We start from the raw sequence: 22,306 nt of genomic DNA on the forward strand, positions 1-22,306 counted from the left end.
CTCAGCAAAATTTGTGGGCAAAATCCAGTCATTTCACTAGGGATCCACACTATCGTGAGTTTCAGTGAGGGCGAAAAGGTTTCACACTCAAATTTCTTTCATTTTTTTTTTTAAATGTTCTTTAATGTTTTTGAGTGTTTTAAGTCTCTTAAGTTTTTATGGTCAGCCAGGCTGCATTTATTTCAACAGAAATACAGTAAAAACTGTAACATTGTTAAATATTACAATTTAAAATACCAGTTTTCTGTATGTAAATGCTGTGAACAAAGCTGAATCTTCAGCATCATTACTCCAGTCTTCAGTATCACATGATCCTTCAGAAATCATTCTAATTTGCTGCTCAAGAAACATTTCAGATCATTATCAACAGTTGTGCTGCTTCATATTTTTGTGGAAACCATGATTAGCTACCATTCATATGTTTGAGGTGAGAAATTAATATTATTTAGCAAGTTTATAGTGCTACAAAAGCATTTTAGAATGATTTCTCTAGGATTATGTGACATTGAAGATTAGAACAGTAGGCCTAAATCCTACTCATATTTTTGCTTTGAAAAGTTGATGTGTTTTAACAAAAATACAAACTGCACACATGCATTATTCCCCATGAATACTGAAGACTTTGTAAAGCATATTCTTATATGACTGTCTGTTTTTACAAGGAAAAGTATTTACAACTTTTTTTTTTCAAATAGATCAGAACCTAGAACATTACTTAAAATATAAATAAAACTTCATGAAGTACCTGCCTGCCTACTAAAGGAGCTGGTTTCTACCACAGGAAGATAACACTGTCACTCTTAATTTGTATTAGTATTGCTATTATACTTTTATTATATTTCAGATTTTATGTTAAACACACCAATGTGCAGTTAACCAAGTAAAACATTTATAGATAAAGAAAGTATAAACCTTGTGGCTATATCAAATACATTGCTCTGTTTAACATAACCTTTTAAAAAATACATTTAAAAGCAACCTTAAGTAAATATGTATATACACCACATTTTTATGGAAAGCCATTGACTTGTTAATAGTAGCTTTTAAAAATCTGTAAAAATGTCGTTGAACAGTTATCTTTTCAATATATGCCTGATGTTTTCACATACAAGAACAATGCCGTGAACTGAAATAAAACACACACCAAACATCAGTTGAGCCAATTTTATTTCATCCAGTCTTTCCTTCCTATGCCAGAGACATTTATTGCAATGACACTTTCCGGCTTGGCGATCCTTAATGTTTTTCATAAATTCATTTCATCAGTTTGAATCCTTCAAAATCAATCCACATGACTGCAGTGCTGAACAAACTTGGGCAATTTAATCGGAGTTTCAAGGTTGCTCTGCTTGTCTTAAGGTTTTTGTGCTGCTCAAACCCATCAGTCACTTTTAAACAACAGCCTCAAAGACCCTTACAGAGGCTTGTTTCTATCTTATTCTCTTACAATGTTAACAACAAAACCTTACTACTAAATACTTCATTGATGGCTTCTGTGCTCTAGTAAACAAAGATATAAATTATAACACATCTATCAATACATTTTAAAATATTACCAACTAAAATCACTTATTTTTCATTGGTCATTTAGTTTTTGGAAATGGCTCCTTATAGTCTATTTAATAGGGTCTCCAAAAATGTCACATTTCCTATCCAAATGAGAATTAGGTTTTAAATGAGCTAAGCCATTAAAACCATGATCCTAAAGTATATTTATTAATATGTAATAAAATATTACTTATTTCTTCAGATTTTGGAGCGAAATCCTGGTTTCATAAGATTCACCCATTAATCAGGATTGTTGTTCTTTAATGTCAAAATATAAAATATTTTTGACTATTCATAATTTTTTACTTTTTTAATTTTAACAAACTTTTGCCCAGTGAAAAATAGAAAAAACATCTCAGTGCACATGATTTTTAATTTCTGAGTGTTAAAATGTATTTTTAATGCCAAAACACTTTATGACCTGAGACTGAAAAAAAAAAAAAATCTATAAATCATCATCCTCTATATTTTTGTTTTTACTTTCAACCAATTATTAAATTGCTAATCTGAATGTCAAATGCCTGACTAAATGAGACATTTCAGCCTGTCGTGAAAATACAAAGAGTTAATCTCATCAAAAACCTCTCTTAATATGCTGATCCCGTACTTCACTGATTGCATTCATATTTATCTGAACACATACAAATATGGTCTTAGAAGAATTGAGAAATCAGATGTTTTTATGCATGTTCCCATTCTCTGTTTGGTCTCTCGTTTTGTAATGTTTGTGTCTGGTCATGTGATATTAAGTGCTGATCTTTTCTCTGTTATTTGCACGTCATCCTTGTGTTACCGCAAGACAACGGTCCAGTCTGCCGCTGCGTTGACCCCTGGCTTACGTAGAGTCAAAACTGCAAGTGTAGAATCAAACTCAAACTCTAAAGCGGACTCTGTACCATCTGAAAAAGAGAGAGAGAGGGGGGGGGGGGATTAACCCCATATGTTGTGAAAATCAGTGGTTCTCAATGGGTCTTACTTCAGGACCCAGATTTACTTTGGACAACTCTTAAGTATCAAAATGTTAATTGTACAAAATTTATTTTTATTACCATGAGCTGCTAAACCCAAGTTTAAGTGTTTGGTTTCTAAATGCTGTCAGCAGCCAATAGATCACAACACGCATTTTTGACACCAAAAACCATTATCCTTGCTGTATGTGAATCCTTGATTGCATGGCCTTGGACATTAAGGCATGTTTTAGTGATAATAATCATTGTCCTAACTGAAAAGCTTTTCCTTTGTGTTTTTGAAAAATTTCACATATAGATGACAACACTGATGATCCCCGTTCACACAGATCCTCGAAAATAACTAAAAACACAGTATTATTCATGCTAGGCCAGTAGGTGGTCATTTTGTAAAGAAAAACCTGCACACATTCCTATAGACTGAACATGTAATATGAATGCGCATGATGACATTTTCACAAAGTCAAATTTTTTAGTAGTACATCAGTACATTATTTAAACTGTAGTTTTCACAGAAATGAAAATGGTTCTATTTTAAACTTGCACTTTGAAAACTGTTTTCAAAAGTTTACGTTTTCAGCTCCTCAAAATGCCAGTGTTGAGTAAATGAACAACCAAAATGCATTAAATATTTTCCCTATTCATTGTCGTGTAAACACCCCTAAAAACAAAAATATTCGGAGAGCATTTTCTCCCTTTTTTAGTAAGCCTATTATTTTTCTCTTATTTTAAATGTTGCTTATCAGTTTGTTTGATAAGAGCCTGCATGGTAGAAGCTTGTGAGAATGCCAAAGCAGATTGCATGACATTAGCAGACATTTTTACCCATATAAACCTATGGAAAATCATGAGTAATTTATCATACGCAAACCAATGATATTAGCAGCTAACCACTATAATATAACAGTGACACTGACCTGCAATTTTCAGTGTGGCAGAGGACGGTTGACTCCCTCCAATGATCACAATCTTTTCTATCCAAGAGGCAGTGGAAAACTGGGAGTCTGGGGCCAGATTTCTGAGGAAACAAAAATACAAAAACAGATAGATGAGGGACTAAATGCTAAGAAACAGCATGGCAATGCTGTTTGTCATCTAAATTTTTAACACCGAGAAGAGCTATAAAGAAAAAGATAGCAGACCGACCTGGAAGCCAGCGTGTTGGCAGAGAAAGACAGATGTCTGTGGACAAACTGTTTTTCTTTGTCATAGCTAAAGGTATGGAAGTCATCGATGTACAGCTCTCCTTCAGCAGAGCCCTGAAGTACAAGACAGCAGTGAATGTGAAGCGCTACTAAACACAGATGAAAGCAATATCCATGTACAATGTCAAATATGAAAAGTTGATTTCTGTTTGGATTTCACTGCTGAATACATGTGTATAGGAGTCAAAATTACTAGCTTGAAATAATTCACTGCATATTAAAGAGAATAAATACCAATCCAATTGAAAAACTTCACTGAGTTAGTGAACATTGTTCAACGTGTTGTTTTTGACAGACATTTTTTTTAATGCTCAAACTACGCATTCTAATTCTGGTTTCAATATTTTCATCATAATTTATTAAGTACAGATTCTGGAGCTTGACAGGTGATTTGTATAAACTTGTAGTTTGAATATTATCATCATCTTAGTTGTTTAAAATATTAAGGCAATTGTTAAAGTTTGATAAAAGGTTGAAAATCTTAGGATTTGTTAAATATAATTACCCCTTAGCAGATTTTGACTCGTATACATACCAGGATACACTGAATCACCTGAGAATTGAGAGCAACGTAAAGAGTGTATGGGTCATTCTCCATACAGGACGAAGATCTCCTAACACGGTCTTTCCTGCAGATAATGGACCCTCCTCGCTGGAAAACTGGGATCTGGAACATGAGACAGAAACACAACATATATAAAGGCAGGATTTAGCTGTCTGACTGAAACCAAAGTCCCTTTCAAGGAAAGTCTGTTCACTCGGCCGCCATATTTGCAATGCCTCCGGGCAGCTCAAACTATCTAAATGAATGGGGGAATCTCAAATCTCAAAAACGGCTTGCTGAACTCGTGATTAAATTACATATTTCAACTCAGCAACAAAATCTGAAATGAACTGCCCCATGAATGTTGTTTCCTATGCTCAAATAGCGTTCAAAAAGCTTATTTATTAGGCTATACCAGCCAATGCGCATGCGTAGCTCCAACGTGCTTATGACTGTGCATGCGCATCGGCTGGACCAGCCTCTGGTTTCTATGGGAACTGGAGCTTTTAACGCCCGCTGCAGTGACGCATTGACTTTACCAATCAACCATTGGCTCTTTCATTTAGAAAGCGGGACTATCCTGCCATATTGAGCGTTTCACTTTCTCCCATTCATAAGTATAGGAGTGAACCCTTTTTGTATTTCTAGTGTACAAATACAATTTGTATTAGTCTTTGCGGAAACACAAAATATTGCTGCAATTATAGAAAACATTGAAATAAGTGCATAGGAAAACTTTGGAAAGTAAAAATCCATTTGACCTGTCATGGTAAGGTCTGAAATTAATCTGAAACAAATTTGAGTGATATAAAAAAATAAAAAAATAAAAAAAAAGTACAAATGTCTAGACTCACAGAGCTCATGGTGACAGGAATGTAGAGGCTCAGATCTCCATCATGCTTCTGGAAAGTGTGAACATCATACCAGACCTACAAGAGAAACCCAGAGGAAGTGTTTGAGACTTTAGAGCAGGGGTCACCACACTTGGTCCTGGAGGGCCGGTGTCCTGCAGAGTTTAGCTCCAACCCTAATCAAACACACCTGAAGCTGCTAATCAAGGTCTTGTTAGGTATACTAGAAACTTCCAGGCAGGTGGGTTGAGGCAAGTTGGAGCTAAACTCTACAGGACACCGGCCCTCCGGGACCGAGTCTGGTGACCCCTGCTTTAGAGAGCCTTGGAAGAGATAAAAATCCATTCAGACTGTGCCATTCAGTGGCTGTGTCCAAATTCAGGGTCTGCATCCTCCTTAGGATCCTTCCTACCCGGTTGAAGGAGGAGGGATCCTCCGACGTCCGCAAAACCCAGAAGTCGGTGTTTGTGAATTTGGACAGCCTACCCTTCTTTCAGTTCCCTCCCTTACCCGTTGCTCATATCCTGTCGCCTAGCAACCGTGACAGTGCCAAGCAAGAAGCGGGAAAATGGACAAACAAAGAGTTATTCTCCTCATTTTAATTATTTTGGAAGAAATAAAGCAATTAAATAAATTAAATACTTTCTTTGCTCGTTGTCGGAGAGTTTTTTATATCAGACTACAAGACAGTCACATCCAGGTAAGCCATTATAGCCTATTTTTATTTGTTTTTAAGTATTCTACTAATTTCTCCTACAAATTCATTGAGCCGAAGCATAAACTTTAGCTTGTTTTGTCAGAGAAACTCCTCTCCCACTCCGCTACCGCTCGCTTCGTCCGCCATTACGCTCTGCCGAAAATAATTATGGGATAGGTAGGACGGGAAAGGATCCACCACACCCATCCTTCCAATTCGGGGAAAAGGAGGACGCATTTGTGGGCCGCATTTGAAGGATCCTACGAATTTGGACAGCCTTCGTCGCGGCGCTGTGACGTAACATCCTTCAAATGAGTACTCCGAAGGATGCAGACCCTGAATTTGGACACAGCCAGTGTTGAAAAATACATTACCTCGCCTTTCCCAGGCAGATAGGCAGTAACACCAGTAGCACCCTCATCAGTGACGGGATGCACCAGCAAATCCTTCCCTATGAAGGGAAATAAACTTGTTGGCCTTCTATGCAACATTTATTTGGGCTAATTATAATTTATGTATAAAAACTCACCAATCAAATACTCATCCTCAATTGAGAAAGTGGCAACATCATCAGGATACTCTACCCATAAAGGCCTGTAAAAGAGTTCAGAATCAATTATGCAAAACCTCTAATTAACACGGTTTGAAAACTGCTATTTTCAAAATCTAATACGACATTTAATAAAAAATTACAGTAGTTCTCACAAAGTTAATTCACAAGAGTGCAAAATCGATCTGTTGAGCGCATGGACTGAACAAAACTAATGTGAATGTTTCTGCATTCATGTGCTTAACAAAAAATGTGTGTGATTGATTGTAATGCTTGATGCAAAAAAACAATCTGATGCAACATGAATGTAATGCTGCAATTAACTCTTCATACATGTTCACATTTCACTTTAATCATGAAAGCCATAATTTTTTTGCCCTTTATATTGAACTGGGCAGAAGGCATATTTTTGTTCATTTTGATAGCATTTTTCCCCAAGCCCCCACTAATTCCAGACCCTGATTGTCTTGGGCTGACTCACCTCATAACAGGCTGTCCGGTGCGGTGTGCGTTGTAGAAAAGCTGGTACCAGTATGGCAGGAGAGCATATCGCTGCCGTATCGCCTCCCGGATGAGGGCGGTGTTCTCGGGTCCGAACAGCCAGGGTTCCCTGCGGGGTGTGTCTATGTGAGCATGTGCACGGAAAAACGGCTGGTAAGATCCCGCCTGGTACCATCGCACCAAAAGCTCAGCGCTGGGATGTTTAAAGAAACCGCCAACATCAGCTGAGGAAGAGAAAGACAGGTACAGCATGAGAGGTTGCCGGCAGACAAACAACAGGCCATACAGACATTATTATTATTATTGGAGTAACATACGCTACTGGTCAAAAATTTTGAAAAAATAAATAAAGTTTTCCAGGCATTCTCATTTACAGACTAAAAAATATTATTGACCGACCCATAATGTTAAGTTGTTTTGTTTAGAATGACATAATTTGATTCATTTATTTAGGACTTGACAAAAAGTTATATTTTTGTTGCTGTGTAAAAAATACAGCATTACTGTTTTCTTATGCTGAGTATGAACAACCATTCTGTATGTTCAGTTATTATACACTAAAATGCAACACCGGTGTGCAAATGCTACTGAAAAATAACAATATATATTTGTTTGTTATTTTTCAGTAGCATTTGCACACCGGTGTTGCATTTTAGTGTATATATATATATATATATATATATATATATATATATATATATATATATATATATATATATATATATATATATATATATATATATACCACAAATACCATCACAAAAATGTCCTGGTGGGAATATTATTAAGATATCAGATTCAGTAAGGATTCATAGTAAAAATAAATAACATAAATGCTTCTACTTTTTTTATAATTCAATACATAATATAATTACATTCATACTGCACAATTAATTTGAGTGAATTTTTTTTTTTTAAATTAACAAGAAATTTTATACTGATTGAAATATTTTTTTTTTGCTGTCTATTAATGAGAGACATTAGCAAGTTCACTTTTGGTGGCCGTTATTTAAATAGTGCTTGCAATGGGTAAATAAAACCGCTCGCATATGTAATTTCTCATTTGCATCAGCATGTATACTAAAGGTCAGTACCTCTCATCACTAACCTCCACAGAAAGAGATGCCCACTAAACCCAGACTCAAGCACATGGGGATGGACATCTTCAGATGACCCCATTCAGCAGCGTTATCTCCCGTCCACACCGCACCTGAGCCACAGAGACAGAAATCTGTCACTAAACGCTCTGGTACAAACACAAACAAGGCTTGCGGCCACGTGAATGTGCCTCTCACCGTAACGCTGGGATCCAGCAAAAAACGCTCGGGTCAGAACGAAAGGTCTCTCCACTCCTCCTGAACGCTGAATCAGGCCGTCGGCGGTCGCCTTTTGCTGGTACACAAAAGTATTGTTAGAAAGAACCACTTTTCACCAAAGCCACTTCAGTCTTTCCCAGCCCTTCATTTTCCTTCTCTGTATCACAAATCTTTTAATACTGAGTGTCTCCTTTTTAACATTTTATCCAGACCAATTTATACATATATATTAGGGCTTTTTCTGGTATATTAGATTTTTCTGGTCGACTAGTAGTCATTCATTTTAAGCAATTAGTTGACTAATCGCATATGCATATATATGCACATATACATATATACACATACATATATATATATATATATATTAATAAAACCATATAATTCCTAATAATGAGCCTTTAATTGTCTAAGCCTATCAGCGCTCAAGTGCACACATAAAGCTTGCCACAGCACACCGGCAGAAGAAATGGTTATATGAATGCGTCAGGGAAAAAAACAGCAAGAAGTCTGCCTTAACGTTATAACAATTCTTTGATAAGTGATTTCTGTATTTCCGACACCGACTCGTCATCTCCAAAGTGGATGTGCATGTTTTATACAGATTACATAATCTAAAATATTTGTTATCCATTTGAATAGGTTTATTTAAAAGTAGACCTTTTCTATAGATATAGACTAGCTGTTAATGATCGGTCTATCATGGACTACTTGACCTCGCAGTTCCTGTGGATTTTTTTTTCTGCGATTAAGCGACTAATGAAATTTTGATCGACTAAACCTCTTCTGGTCAACTATTAGGGGGCGGCCCTAATATATATGTGGTGGTGACTGAGGAGATCCCCCCTCACATTGTAAAGCGCTTTGAGTGTCTAGAAAAGCGCTATACAAAATGCAATTTTTATTGCATTTTATATGCAATTATTATTATTATTATTATTATTATTATTATTATTATTATTATATGTATAAACACTAAACTCTAATACCATTTATTTTGTCTATAGCTGTTGGGTAAATATGTATACAGGATACAACACTGACAAGTGTCATCTATAATAAAAGTAAAAGTATAATAAAAACCATAAAACGTTTTTTTCTCTCCAAGATATATCAGGTCAGATTAACCTGTTACACTGATAGCAGGGCAGGTCAGATTAACCTGTTACACTGATAGCAGGGCAAGTTGTCACATGATTTAATAATCATTTTTTGGAAAGTATCCAACCTCTGTGAGTTTGCAAAAAAACTCGTGCACTTTTTACATGAGCCTGGCTGTAAAGAACAAAACGCCTTTTTATGCCCATCTCACACTTTGATATCTTATCAAATATTTACATTAATTTGTAATTTTTTCCTGGGTGTGTGAAACTTTAATATTTTTGAGAATGTGATAAACACCATTTCCCAGACACATTACATTTCAAAATACTTAACATTGGCAAAATTAACATATTCAATAATAATTGGTGACACTGACCTAATTGGATTATCATAATGATAATCATAAATAAATCCTAAAATTATTTAAATGTTTGCTTAATTTTGCTAAATGTTAAATATTTTTATTTCTTGTCATTTTGGGGTTAAAATGTGGTCTGGACATGTGGGTATATGTGAGATAGAATGTTTTTTGGGAATCAAGAACTTTTGTGGCTATTAAAAAACTGAATAAAAATGCATAAATGAAAAAGCAAACAAACAAAACACAAAAAAAGGTTCTCTCACCACATAGAGGCCATAAAGGTTGTGAACGTCTCTGTGCTCCCAGACACCATGAAGTGCATCTTTGTGCATGGTGACCTCAGGCCCATTAAACACAGACGGCTCGTTCATGTCATTCCAGATGTACTGATTCTCCATGGAACCCTAGACAAAGACACACAATATTTAATAAAAATACAATACTAAAATCATCAATTTCAACAGTTTAATTTGGAAAGACAATCTAATAAAATCATCAGCTGTTCATGAGATGAAACCCTCGCCTCATACTGGTCATATGCAAATTGGCTGGCCCACCATGCTCTCATCTCAGGGTTCGTGAAGTCTGGATAGCCCGAATTACCTTCAACAGAGAAAACAATGTGTTTCAGAGCTCTGAAGAGTTCGTCACATTGATTTTAAGACAGCTGGATGAGTAGCTACACACCTGGCCAACACCAGCCTTCATAGTCTCCTCCATCTTTGTTTTTGACATAAAAGTTTTTGGAGCGAATCTCATTGTGAATCTTGTAGCCGCTGTCCACCCTGATGTGAGGATCTACAATAGCCACAAGCTGAGGAGACCGAAAAAACAATGTCACAAATTGCTCACAATAATTTTATTAAAGCATATAAATATAATTTATTTGCGTAAACTTTTCTTTGGAAAACATAATGGTCAAATAAAGTGGAACAACCACATGTAGACATATTCTGAAGCCAGTTATCTAATAATACGAAAAAAAAATTAAGGTGTGACTTGATTTTATCCATTAATTATTGATTGGATATAAGATATAATTTCAGACACTCACTTTGCGTCTTTTGTCCATCAGGCCCTGCAGCATTTCTTTAGGTTGGGCGAACTTGCTGGGGTCCCAGGTGAAGTAGCGCTTTCCATCTGCATGCTCAATATCCAGCCAAATGAAGTCATATGGGATGTCATGCTCATCAAAGCCCTGATCGACAGTCTTTACATCTTCCTGATCATTATAGTTCCAGCGGCATTGATGATATGCCAGCGCAGAGAGAGGAGGAAACGACTGAGTGCCTAAGAAAGAGAGGGTTATGTTTAGGAGGAGGATAAATGCAACACTTTCAAACTACCATATGAACGCAGAATAAAGGACATTATACCACTAATAAATGATTCAAAATCTGCATATGATTTATGGATTCAAAGGGTCATTTTAACCTAGTAAAATGTAATCTCATAAAAAGTCATGTTATTTTTCAACTAAAACCATATTGCATCTGATTAATAACTTCTCATTTATGAGCAAACATTTCTACATTTATTCTAATCTATTTTTTGTTCATTAAAAAAATAAACATTAACTATATTATGAAAGATAAAATGTATTTTATGCATTTAATTCCAAAATTTAGTTTGAATATATCATTTGAAACTTATAAGAACATCTAATATGAGAATTACCAATATTAACTCAAATCAAAAGATGAAATTCCTCACGACTGGTCAAAAACAGCCCGAATGTATTAAATCTACATATTCATTTTCTAACAAAACACATTTTTATGGAGAAACAGAATACTTTCAATCAATTTTTCATGCTGCAATGGTTCATAAATAACCATGCAAATTAATGTCTATCAACAAAATTCAGTTCCAAGAGTGTGTGAGAGATATGGTATATTTTACAAAATTCTTTTGTAAATTAATAATCTAACTCAAAGTCAAAAAGTAATCATCTGTAATATTCCAGGTCAATTTCAACCTACATACTATGTTATGTAATTCGTTTTTATGTGTCTCCTAATTGAATAATGAAAAGCATGAACGAGATTTCAGATCTAAAGGCAGTCGGCCATATTATGGCAAGCATTTCTTCAAAATGTCGTACTGTTTTGAAAAATATCAGGGTGAGTAAATGATGACAGACTGAGTGAACTATACGTTTAAGTTGAAACCAACATGAAATGTCCTATACAGAAATGTTTCCAAATTTTAGCATTAACACTGCATGCAGTGAAGTGTGCGATGGCACTTCCTTTTCCTGTGTGCTTGTGTACCTGTAAGTGAGGCATACTGAGTGAAGACATCCACAGGTTTTGGTCCCAGCATGATAAAGACATCAATAATACCACTCTCAGATATCCAGCGTACATCCGTCTGAGGAGCTTCACTAGAAAATTGTACGAAGTCCAGTATTTTTCCAAACATTGTCTGAAATATGGACATTAAAAGCAATTGTTATAAAACATTTAAAGAAATGCACTGATGCTAAAACTGATACACTTGATCAAACAAACTGTTAACATCAGGCAATATTGCAATGCTCTCTGATATTAACCTTGTCAACCAAAAGCATTAGACCACTTACAAAAACAACTAAAGAAAGAGCAGGTTGCTCACTCTCACCCTTCCTGCTGTATTTGAGCTGATGTCCACCCATGTCTCTGCTGCATTGAGCCAGAAGATGCCCATGGTGCGGTCAGTGCTATGAGATATGAGGACAGGAACTGCCCCATAAAGGGCCATTGGGTTGTGTATCTCATACTGAAAAACATCCAAGTTGTACAGCCGATACGGGTCTGATCCACTATGAAAAAGAACAGAACAATGATTTAGGGGAACACTACTGTTTACGTGATTTTGAGCCAGCATGATAAGTTAAAAAAAATAAAAATAAATGATAAGCTGGTGTCAGAATGTTTCATAGCAATGGATCTTCATTTAAATATATTCAATATTCAGTTTAGATTTGGCTGGTGGACAGCATGGCTAATAGGTAAACCAACACTAGCCAGCAAAAAATTCATGTCTGCATTTGAAAGAAAAAAAAAGTCCTCCTTTACTGGTTAAAGGAATAGTTCACCTAAAAATGACAACTTGCTGAAATCTACCTCAGGCCATCTAAGATGCAGGTGAGTTTGTTTCTTCATCGGAACAGATTTGGATAAATGTAGCAATTTCATCACTTGCTCATCAATGGATGCTCTGCAGTGAATGGGTGCCGTCAGAATGAGAGTCCAAACAGCCGATAAAAACATCACAATAATCCACACCACTCCGGACCATCAATTAATGGCTTTCAAGCGAGAAGAGCTGCGTGTTTGGAAGAAACAAATCCAACATTAACCTCTTCCACTCTGCGGATCCGCGGGCGGGTGCAAAATGATGTAATCAAAGTTTGCCTTTAATTTTTAAAGGTCTGTCTGGACCAATAACCCCATATGTGGTACCATTTGAAAGCTTAGAATCTCTATTTTATGCACATATGCATCACTTTGATATTTATTTTACTGTAACAAAGTTATTTACACGTAAATTACACTGTGTACCCCCCATTTTGTACATTCCCTGGTGGTCATATTTTTCATATCGCTCAAATATGTCACACATGTGCAAGTCATATATCAAATGAAAGCTCTCATTCCCAGCAATAAGGATCCACCGTTATTTTTTATTGAATTAAAATCACCTATCCAACAGTCTTCGAATGAATCATGAGGTATAAACTAGTATTTTGTAAACATACGAAAGAAATTATTGAATATTTGCTCCGTGAGCTGCAGCTGTTAGCACAGATCGCCAAAAAAATCTATATCATCGTTTAGCTTAGGTTCTCCTCTACAAAATGAGCCCATTTTCAGCGTTTTCTGTGGTTGTGTGCATGAGTAATACCTTGCTGTGCCATGTTTGTCCAAAACACAACAAAGGAAGGTCATGACATTCCAAAATTCGGGAAAATATGAAAGGATCGACCTATCCAGATGAGATGCATATCGTTAGAAAGGTGAGACTCTAGGCTAGTGTTTACTGCCATCTGCTGGTATCATTTAAAACTACCTGCAGTTTGATAGAGCACACAGGGCCAGGAACAAAAAAAACTAAAAGCGCCTTGTGTTTACATGGTTCATCTTAGGACAGGCATTTTTAACTAGTCAATAATCCATAATTTTGCTTTCTCCAGTGAAAAAATGTTCTAGTCTGAATCAGCAAAGAAATATGCACAGATCAAGTATCGTTTACAAGAGAAAACAGTCCAAAGCAAATATATGGGTGTATTTTGATATGGGAGGATGACAGGGGATGGATTTTTTTTTTTTACTGGAGAAAGCGTTAGTATGGATTATGGACTCGTATTTTAGCGGGAAGCAACTATATAAAGTTAAAACGTCTTAATGCTGGATTTGTTTTGTTTTTTAAACGCATAGCTTTTGACTTCATAAGATGTTAATTGATGGACTGGAGTCATGTGGATTACTTGTGGATCAGTGCCATGTTTTTATCAGCTGTTTGGACATTCTGACGGCACCCATTCACTGCAGAGGATTCATCTGTAATCAGGTGAAGTAATGCTACATTTCTCCTAATCTGAAGAAGTAAACTCTTGGATGGCCTAACAGTGAGCACATTTTCAGCTGTGGGTGAACTATTGCTTTAAGTTGCTAGTGTGTCTCGCATCAATCTCATGCAAGTGTAAAAACTCACTCTGTGTTTTTCAGTTTGAGTGTGTCTGCATGTTCTGGAATGCCATAGATGTGTTCCACACCAGGTAGAGAAAAATCTAAACTAATAGACGATGGACCTGCGTTGAAATCCAGATAAAAAAAAAAAAGATTAAACAAAACAAACACACTTGACTGGAATTATTTCACCAATATTGAATAATGTGATAGAATAAAATGAGAAACATTTAACCACATTTCAATATACCATTGGGCTTTGAATCAGTATGAGATTTAAATGTTTCCTCCCACATGCCCGGTTTATCCTCCTCTTCTTTTATCTGTCCATCCTAAATAATAAAAAAAGAGATCGAGAAAAAAAGCCAACAGGTTAAGTTTGTATGGGGAAAAAAACCCCACTAATAACAAATTGTTGCAGAGCTCAAAGCTCAAAAATTAAAATATTACACTATTGTTAAACAAATACAACAGGGTAGTTTTTGAAAACATATCCACACACACCTCATCTGTTTGCTGCGTTACATTCTCCTGTCCTGTCGCTTGCTCCGACTCACTTTTACTGCAAAGCAGGCAAAGTTTCTCTTAATACAAATATGGATTGGTACAAGTAAACAAGTTTAAGAAAGTTCAAGTTTATGAACTAGAGATGCACTCAATGACTCCTTGATAATCAGACCAATACGATACCTGTACTTGATAACATTTTGCAATTAAACACAAATACATGGTGATTCCACGACAAAACAAATATTGATTTTTGTTATACAAAAATTACAAGTTTGCTTTGACTGGCCATTGCTATTAAATGTCTGTTAAACAGAGCATGTGTCATCCCGGTAAATACTACTTTTCAAATAATATTCTGGATGAATGTAATTGTGCAGTTAACAATGGTTTTATTAAACTATCGGAGCAATGGTGGATGAAGTTAATGAAACGCCGTTTGTCAAGAAGGTTGGCTATTTGCACAGTGTAAACAGACAAATTAAACACTAAAGGTGCGTCCCAAATCGCGTACTTATGCACTATCCTATAACATTTTGTAGTATGAATAGCGCGTTCCCACTAAAAATCCCAAAAAAAAAAAGTGCACTTTAAATACACGGATGATGCGTGTGGAATGTTGGACACTTCATGCACTCAACTGTCGCAGCTTTAATTATGGCGTGAAGGGGGAGGGGCTATCAGACTCCGATTATTAATGACAAAATAAACATAAAATTCATACACTACATAGTTATTGCTACAAATATACCCCAGTGACTTAAGACTGGTTTTGTGGTCCAGGGTCACATATACATTTTTGGGAAATATTAAATAACTGTTTTTGTTTTGTTTAACCAAATACAGCGTCATGGTCAGTAAATGCTTATGGTAAATATTTATGATCCACCAACAACTGGCAGGTGCAACAAAAGGTACAGATTGAACACAGCAGTGTTTGAACACACAGTTTATGAATATAGATGAAAATACTACAAAAATATGGCCGTAATATTAAAATTAAATCTAAACAACGATCAGTGGTACACTAAAGATTTTAGGTACTACAATTGTTATTTCAATCTAGAACACACATATAATTTAATACTAAATCAGCTTCAATTATTATTTCAATCTAAAACACACATATCATTTAATATTAAATCAAAAGCAAACTGTACACTACTGGATAAAGTGTGCATGCATAATTTGGGGTAATGCAGATATTTAAACTACTATTGATTAAAACAAGTTAACAAATGTTAATTAAACACTGAGTTTAAAGCAATAGTTCACCCAAAAATGAACATTTCCTGATTATTATTTCCTGGGAATGAGTAAATATTGGGAAATTTTCATTTTGGGGGGAACGATTCCTTCATGTAAAAGAAATTTAAATCTATGCTTTTTTTTTTTTTTTTTAGTCAAGAACTGGACAAATGGATTTTACCTAGAGAATATGCTCTTGAGCGAGTCCCACATGCTACCAACTGTGCTACTTATTTTATGAGAGATACTGCTGAGCGGGACAGAAGAGAGGAAAGTTGAGAAAAAGAGGGGAAGGAAAAGAGAATGTGATGAGAACTTCAGTAAAAACATTTACAATCGTATTTCTGAATGACATGTCTGACACAATTACTTGATCTGTCCTTATCTGAAAGACAGAAATCTTGGAACCCAGTATTTTTGTCATTTCATTCTCAGAATAAAATAAGATCAGACATCAGTCATATTGCGCTTTCAACAGTACAAAACACAACAAACCAACCCAAATGGTGACCATTTGGACTCCAGCAGCAGGGTTTAAAATATTCCATTCAAAATTATTGAATCACAATTATTGAAACATACTGTACCATGGATCCAAAGTTGTGTGTATATAAGGTTTATATATGCTTCTGTGGAATTAGTAAATCAATGCAGTTCCTGTTCAAAATCAAGTTATGTATAACTGTAGTTTGGAATAAATATCTATATTTTTAATGTTATAATCAATGGAGGCTTTTATTTAACAATTTCATGATTTTGTTGTTGCGGTTTCATTCAAATAAACGGTTTTAATACTGTGATTCATCTCAGAAATTCTTAGAATTCTTTATTGAAGACTTTTTGGAAATTCCCATGAAGATGATGAAAGGGAAAACCAGAGCTAAGGTCACTGAAAAAAATGGACGATCACCGGTGTGCTTAACTGGGCTTAGATGAAAGCAGTCCTGCTTTAACGGAGAGTTAGTGCAGACAGGGAAAGCCAGAAATGAAAAAAAGAAGTAACAGTGAGATTACAAGTTAGAAAGTGAGAGATTAATCCTCAGATTTTAATCGGGGGAACACAGGGGGGAAAATGCATTCCAGCAGCAACAAACCCCTTTTAATTTTAGGCAAACATTTAAGGAGTTTGTTGCAACCAGGCCCTGATGCACTTCATGAAATAATGTTTTTAATTTTTTTTTCATTAAGGTACGACTAATTAAGCTCATTCTCATGTGTTGATGGTTTGTTTTAAAATCTTAATTCTCATGAAAATAATGCCACAATGCAAAAATTGTTGATGGTCTAAAAACAGGCATCATTTTCTCTGTGGAAAATAATATAATATCTTTGTTTTTTTGTCCTTCTGATTTGGAGGTGAAATATGACCAATAAGGCTGCATTTACACCGTCCGGCACACAAAAATCTTATTTTTTACTTGCATGTGATACAAATCTGATATACACAAGTAATCACAAAAATCCATTATTCGAATCCAAAATTCGCATCCGTTCTGAGCAACATCCAATTGTGGTTTGAAAGTAGATACATTTCTGACATCTGGACATCTTACTTAACACGTAAATCTGATTCCCATTGGAATTCCAAGCCATTTCAAGACGAGGGAGACACATTTGCCCACAGAGATAACTTCTCATAATGTAAAATTATGAAGCAGATGTTGACTGCATGCTAGAGATGCAACAATGCACCCCAAGCCTGTTGAAAATCGATACAAATGTGTGATGATTCAAGCAGGTTGAGATTTTAAACGAACCGCAATACAACTGGAGGTGGGAGTTTACATGAATATTTTTTTCTTTAAAAAAAAAAAATCAGATATGGTCAAAAGATTGGAACTGTGCATTAAGCCTTGCAGTGTAAACGCAGCCTAAATGTATTGGTCTTGCATTTAGCAGCAGACTACATAACTGCAGTGTGTGCTTCTAATAAACAGAACATTATTGTGCATTGGTGTGGATGCATACATATAGTCATAGGTTAGGATTTTGTTATCGTTTTTGGTGTGAAGGTTGTGTGTCTATGAAAGGTAGAAAGAGTGAAGAAATATTCAATTAATCAGAAATGCAGCCCAGGAAAGCGGTGCTAACTTTTTAGTATTAAGTATTATTTACTGAATACTATTTCAGTCTTAAACTTTTTCATATTTATATAATGTGAGTAGTATCAGTAATGAAATTCCTGAATGTGATGCCCTTTCTGCTTGATTGTGTTGTTGGACTCACGTGTCCTTGCGCGCTCGTAGGTGCTCGAAGGCCAACAGGCCACGGGAGTTGAGTGACATGAGCACTTGAGGACCCTCAACGATGTCCAGCCGAAATGGCTGAGCACTTATGATGAGCCGCTGATCTTTGCCACCAAGAGACAACACCAGACTATTCTCATCCTGAGCCACCACTGAGAGCCTGAAGACAGACACAATACAGATGACAAGGGGTAAAAAATTGTCCCAAATTATCACATGCAATATGGAGCCTTGTCTAGACTGATAAGAAAACACATTACGATACACAAGAAGATTTAATGGACAATATTTGGCATTTTTAAATGATCAGTATCGGCCCATAAGTTGTTCTATTTGGCAGATAAGTTTTGTAAACAGATTTTATTTTGACAGCACCAAGAATATCAGTACCCGAGCGCTTTAAATACTTGATTTCAAACTATGCTGCACTATATCCAACTATATGGTCATATTCATGTAACTGCATACAATTAGTTTTACCTGTCTTTATTTTGAGAAAATAAGATTCCCGTGCTCACAAACTTACAAGATTACTGATTGCACTGTTCTTTATTAAGTTCAAATATTTTTCATATTCATTTTACCATTAAGTATTTCTAATGTAGTAAATGTCAAATAAATTAAAATTTCATTGCAGCAAATGTTATGTATATGTATGTTCAGTTAATAGTGTAAAATCATGTCTATCAGCCACCCTCTAAATGCTGGAATACACGACGAGTTTTTTGACCTGATTTATAGTCTAGTAGAAAATTTATTTACAAGTTCATGCTAGTTACCAAAAGTCAGAGCCAGTGCAGATTTGAGTTGACAGATTTCATAGAAAATCGTAGTGTATGATTTTTTGCCTCAGACTTTGATTTCATCCAGTTAGAAGAGATCAAACACGTTTGATACTTTAAGTTACAAAGTCATCAAGTAAATGATTTCAAATTTTAAAAGTCATGTAGTGTATTCCAGCCTTAAGATATCATACTGGCCATCAAAATATCCACACCGGTCGACCACTAGGGTCTTAGGTTCATTTTAAAATGACGAAGGACCTGACTCAGTTTACAAATGTCTAGCTGTTTCATCTGTATACAGTAAAAGCAGTTCTGATGGTGTAAGTAGCCTTGACTCACGTTTCAGTAATGGGATCAGAGAGGAGTACATCCGGAACCTCGTAACGAGGCTTAAGTGGTTTGAGTTCATTAATCTTCAACCGTGTCATGTTGCCCTGCAGTCTGTACAGCTCAAGCAACAAGCGAACCTACAAACAAACGCAAAGAGTCTCAGTTCTTCCACACTGTGGAGCACAACACTGACCAGACACTTTTTCAGCAGTCGTGGCAATGGAAACATTTTTTTGCCGTCAAATTCATTTCTGACAAATTCTTCGAAAAGGAATTCTATTAGGAGTGGGGGGGGGTCATTTCTCTAATGCATAATCTAATGCATAATGATTCTCTCTTCTACAAATCTTAACAGTCTTAAAAGCATCCAGAAATATGGAAAGCACTTCTTGTTTATTGCTTGTAATGCATTTCTGTGTTCCCCTTTATTAGTTTATATTTGCTATGTTTTATAGCTATGTTTAGCTAATAAATAATTCTTAACATGCAATTTAATTTACTATTACTTTGTAATTGTTTTAAAAAGTGCTCCTTATATTCAGATGTAATTTAACAAAAATCCATAAATAAATCAAAGTCATGATTAACGTAGATAAAGAATAATTTCAGATTCAGATTCTGGGATTCCCACAGCTAAATTCTATATCTTAAAGTCGGAATAAAGCAGCATTCATCATCTTTTCTTTCCTATTATGATGTATCCCTGATTGAAACAGCTTCTCGAACAAGAAACATTTATAAAACGGGACTTGATTTTGTCCCTGTGAGTGAGAAATTATAGATGTTGTTGTGAGGTAGAGGGGAACTCAGTGTTTTAAAAGATTACGAGGGCACATGAATACAAAAATAAATGTAAAAATTTAATTAAATGAAAAATAACTCATAATAAATGTTGCAGTTAAATTGAATAATCATTAAAAAACAAGATTTGTCATTTTGATTTCACTGTGACTTTAACCCAAACAGTCAACGGTGAGATGAATCACAACATTTGTTGGTAAGAAACTGCGATGGAAATGTCTATTTTTGTATATTTTGTGACCTTGTTGTCATTGATGAGCTGCAGGGTGAGTCTGGAGTTGCTCAGCTCCAGTGTATCCAGCAGAGCTCTGTATAGAGACTGACCTGGCTTCAGCTCCCTCTGACGCCTACAAACATGCAGAAATCATTCATATACAACAAAACATCAGACATGTCACATTTGTGCAAAATCATTCTGAATGTGGATATGGCTAAACACTGTATCTGATGAAAAGGAAGTACAACAAAAGGTCTGATTACATTTGTCGGAAAACTCATCTACTGTCTCAGGTTTCCCCATTAGCTAGTTCATTCCTAATGTTAAAAACTGTCAAAAAAGAGGTCATTTTCAACTACGTTCATTTGAAGAAAACTTGAAAGTATATAAAATATATTAAACTAGTAGTTTACTAAAGTATACTGCAAAGTGTACTCTATAAACTCAAAAGTATATAATTAGTAAACTAGCAGTATACCTATAATTTCACTTGTAGTGTAGTTGCAATACTAAAGAAACACTTAAATGAAAACTAGTTGGTTTACTATTTTACATTTTAAGTATGCACTGAAAAAAAAAAAAAAAAATTTTTTATTGTGTTCAATAAAAATATCCATACATACCCAATAGCAGTGACAGATAACATTTTACATAAAAAAACTCAATGTCCGAATTGTGCTGTAAATTCAGAAAAAAGTTAAACTCAGTAATTTGCACTGAATCAACACTTGTTCAACCAAATCAACCATGGTTTTACTATAAAAAAAAAAAAAACATGGTTATTGTAGTTTTTTATTGTAGTGGTTAAACCATAGTAACCAAAAATGAACCATAGTTTAACAATGGTATTAGTAAAACTGTGATTACAAAAATGGGAATCAATATGCCAAAAAAAAATGGTTACTTCACTTTAGCTATAATAAAAACATGGTTAATTTTCGTAAGGGAAAGTTCATGACTGTGGAGCATTGGACAGGACTGCTGTCTACTTTAACTCGTCTTCCTGCAGGGGGCGCATGCTGGCTCAGTAACTTAAATCTGTTGAGCAACACGCTGTTGTTTATGTCTTAATATTTAAGACATTTGTAAACTAAAAATAACACACACATTAATTCCAAGGATCGATCAAAAATACAATGATATTTCCCTCACAACCGCAAACCACTGTGATTAGGCAAACCTGAGCAGCACTTGGACATTTCACACGACAGTGCACATGCATTCTGTTCATTTTTCCAGGTTGATCAACTTATGCATAATATAGCGCATCATCACACTCACTTGCAGAAGGCGCTCTGGTCGCATGTTTTAAAATTGCTGCGGTCCACAGCCTGAGCGCTCAGACACAACAGCAGAATCAGCGCCAACAAGCTGAAAGACAATAATATACATCCTTCACAAAATATACACAACTGCGACCTGTGCACACACTATTACTCAAGCCATTTAATACTCGTTAGAAACACGAGTGTGCGTGATTATGGTAACTTTTTAGTATCATAGAATTTACTATACCATTGTACCGCAACAGTACTCTATTGTGAGGGAAATCATAGCAACGATTTCTGACACCGTGAGGAATAAACTCACAGGCTGTGAGGCCATTTGGGTATTTAATGAACATACCGAATGGGTAAAGTAAAGTAAAAAGAGCTTTTCAAATGTCTTCGATTTTATTTACACATAATCCTATTACCCTGCCTGAGCGATACAATACCTGTCGCAGGAAGCCGCCATCTTGCCTCCGTGTGAACTTTGCCCTCCGCGCGCGTCCAATCAGTTCAAATGTGTCGTACACATGGACCTTTTCAAGAGAGAAAGAAGAAAGTGTGTGCGCTTTCGCCTCTTATTGCATCA

The 22,306-nt window shown here is 35.6% G+C and overlaps 1 protein-coding gene across 3 annotated transcripts; it reads right to left on the minus strand.

Moving 5' to 3' along the window:
- Nucleotides 1–1,149: 1,149 nt before the first annotated feature.
- On the minus strand, nucleotides 1,150–22,198 carry LOC306870657 (neutral alpha-glucosidase AB-like). 3 transcript variants are annotated; one of them, XM_079418052.1, is made up of 25 exons: nucleotides 22,167–22,193; nucleotides 21,731–21,820; nucleotides 20,474–20,579; nucleotides 19,441–19,568; nucleotides 18,297–18,476; nucleotides 16,252–16,317; nucleotides 14,820–14,877; nucleotides 14,566–14,647; nucleotides 14,341–14,437; nucleotides 12,265–12,445; nucleotides 11,916–12,069; nucleotides 10,697–10,932; nucleotides 10,330–10,456; nucleotides 10,166–10,245; nucleotides 9,906–10,046; nucleotides 8,160–8,256; nucleotides 7,973–8,074; nucleotides 6,845–7,088; nucleotides 6,343–6,407; nucleotides 6,188–6,264; nucleotides 5,120–5,194; nucleotides 4,275–4,388; nucleotides 3,663–3,775; nucleotides 3,434–3,534; nucleotides 1,150–2,447 (listed from the first exon to the last, which is right to left on the minus strand). In XM_079418052.1, exons 1-25 carry the CDS (start codon nucleotides 22,184–22,186, stop codon nucleotides 2,338–2,340), a joined length of 2,844 nt encoding a protein of 947 aa, XP_079274178.1. In that variant the 5' UTR covers nucleotides 22,187–22,193; the 3' UTR covers nucleotides 1,150–2,337. The 3 variants fall into 3 exon arrangements, with proteins under 3 accessions (XP_079274178.1, XP_079274177.1, XP_079274179.1); XM_079418051.1 differs by having other exon boundaries at nucleotides 16,252–16,320; XM_079418053.1 differs by lacking the exon at nucleotides 16,252–16,317 and having other exon boundaries at nucleotides 22,167–22,198.
- Nucleotides 22,199–22,306: the final 108 nt, after the last annotated feature.

Source organism: Barbus barbus, assembly GCF_936440315.1.
Source record: "Barbus barbus genome assembly, chromosome: 6".
Lineage (NCBI taxonomy): Eukaryota > Metazoa > Chordata > Actinopteri > Cypriniformes > Cyprinidae > Barbus > Barbus barbus.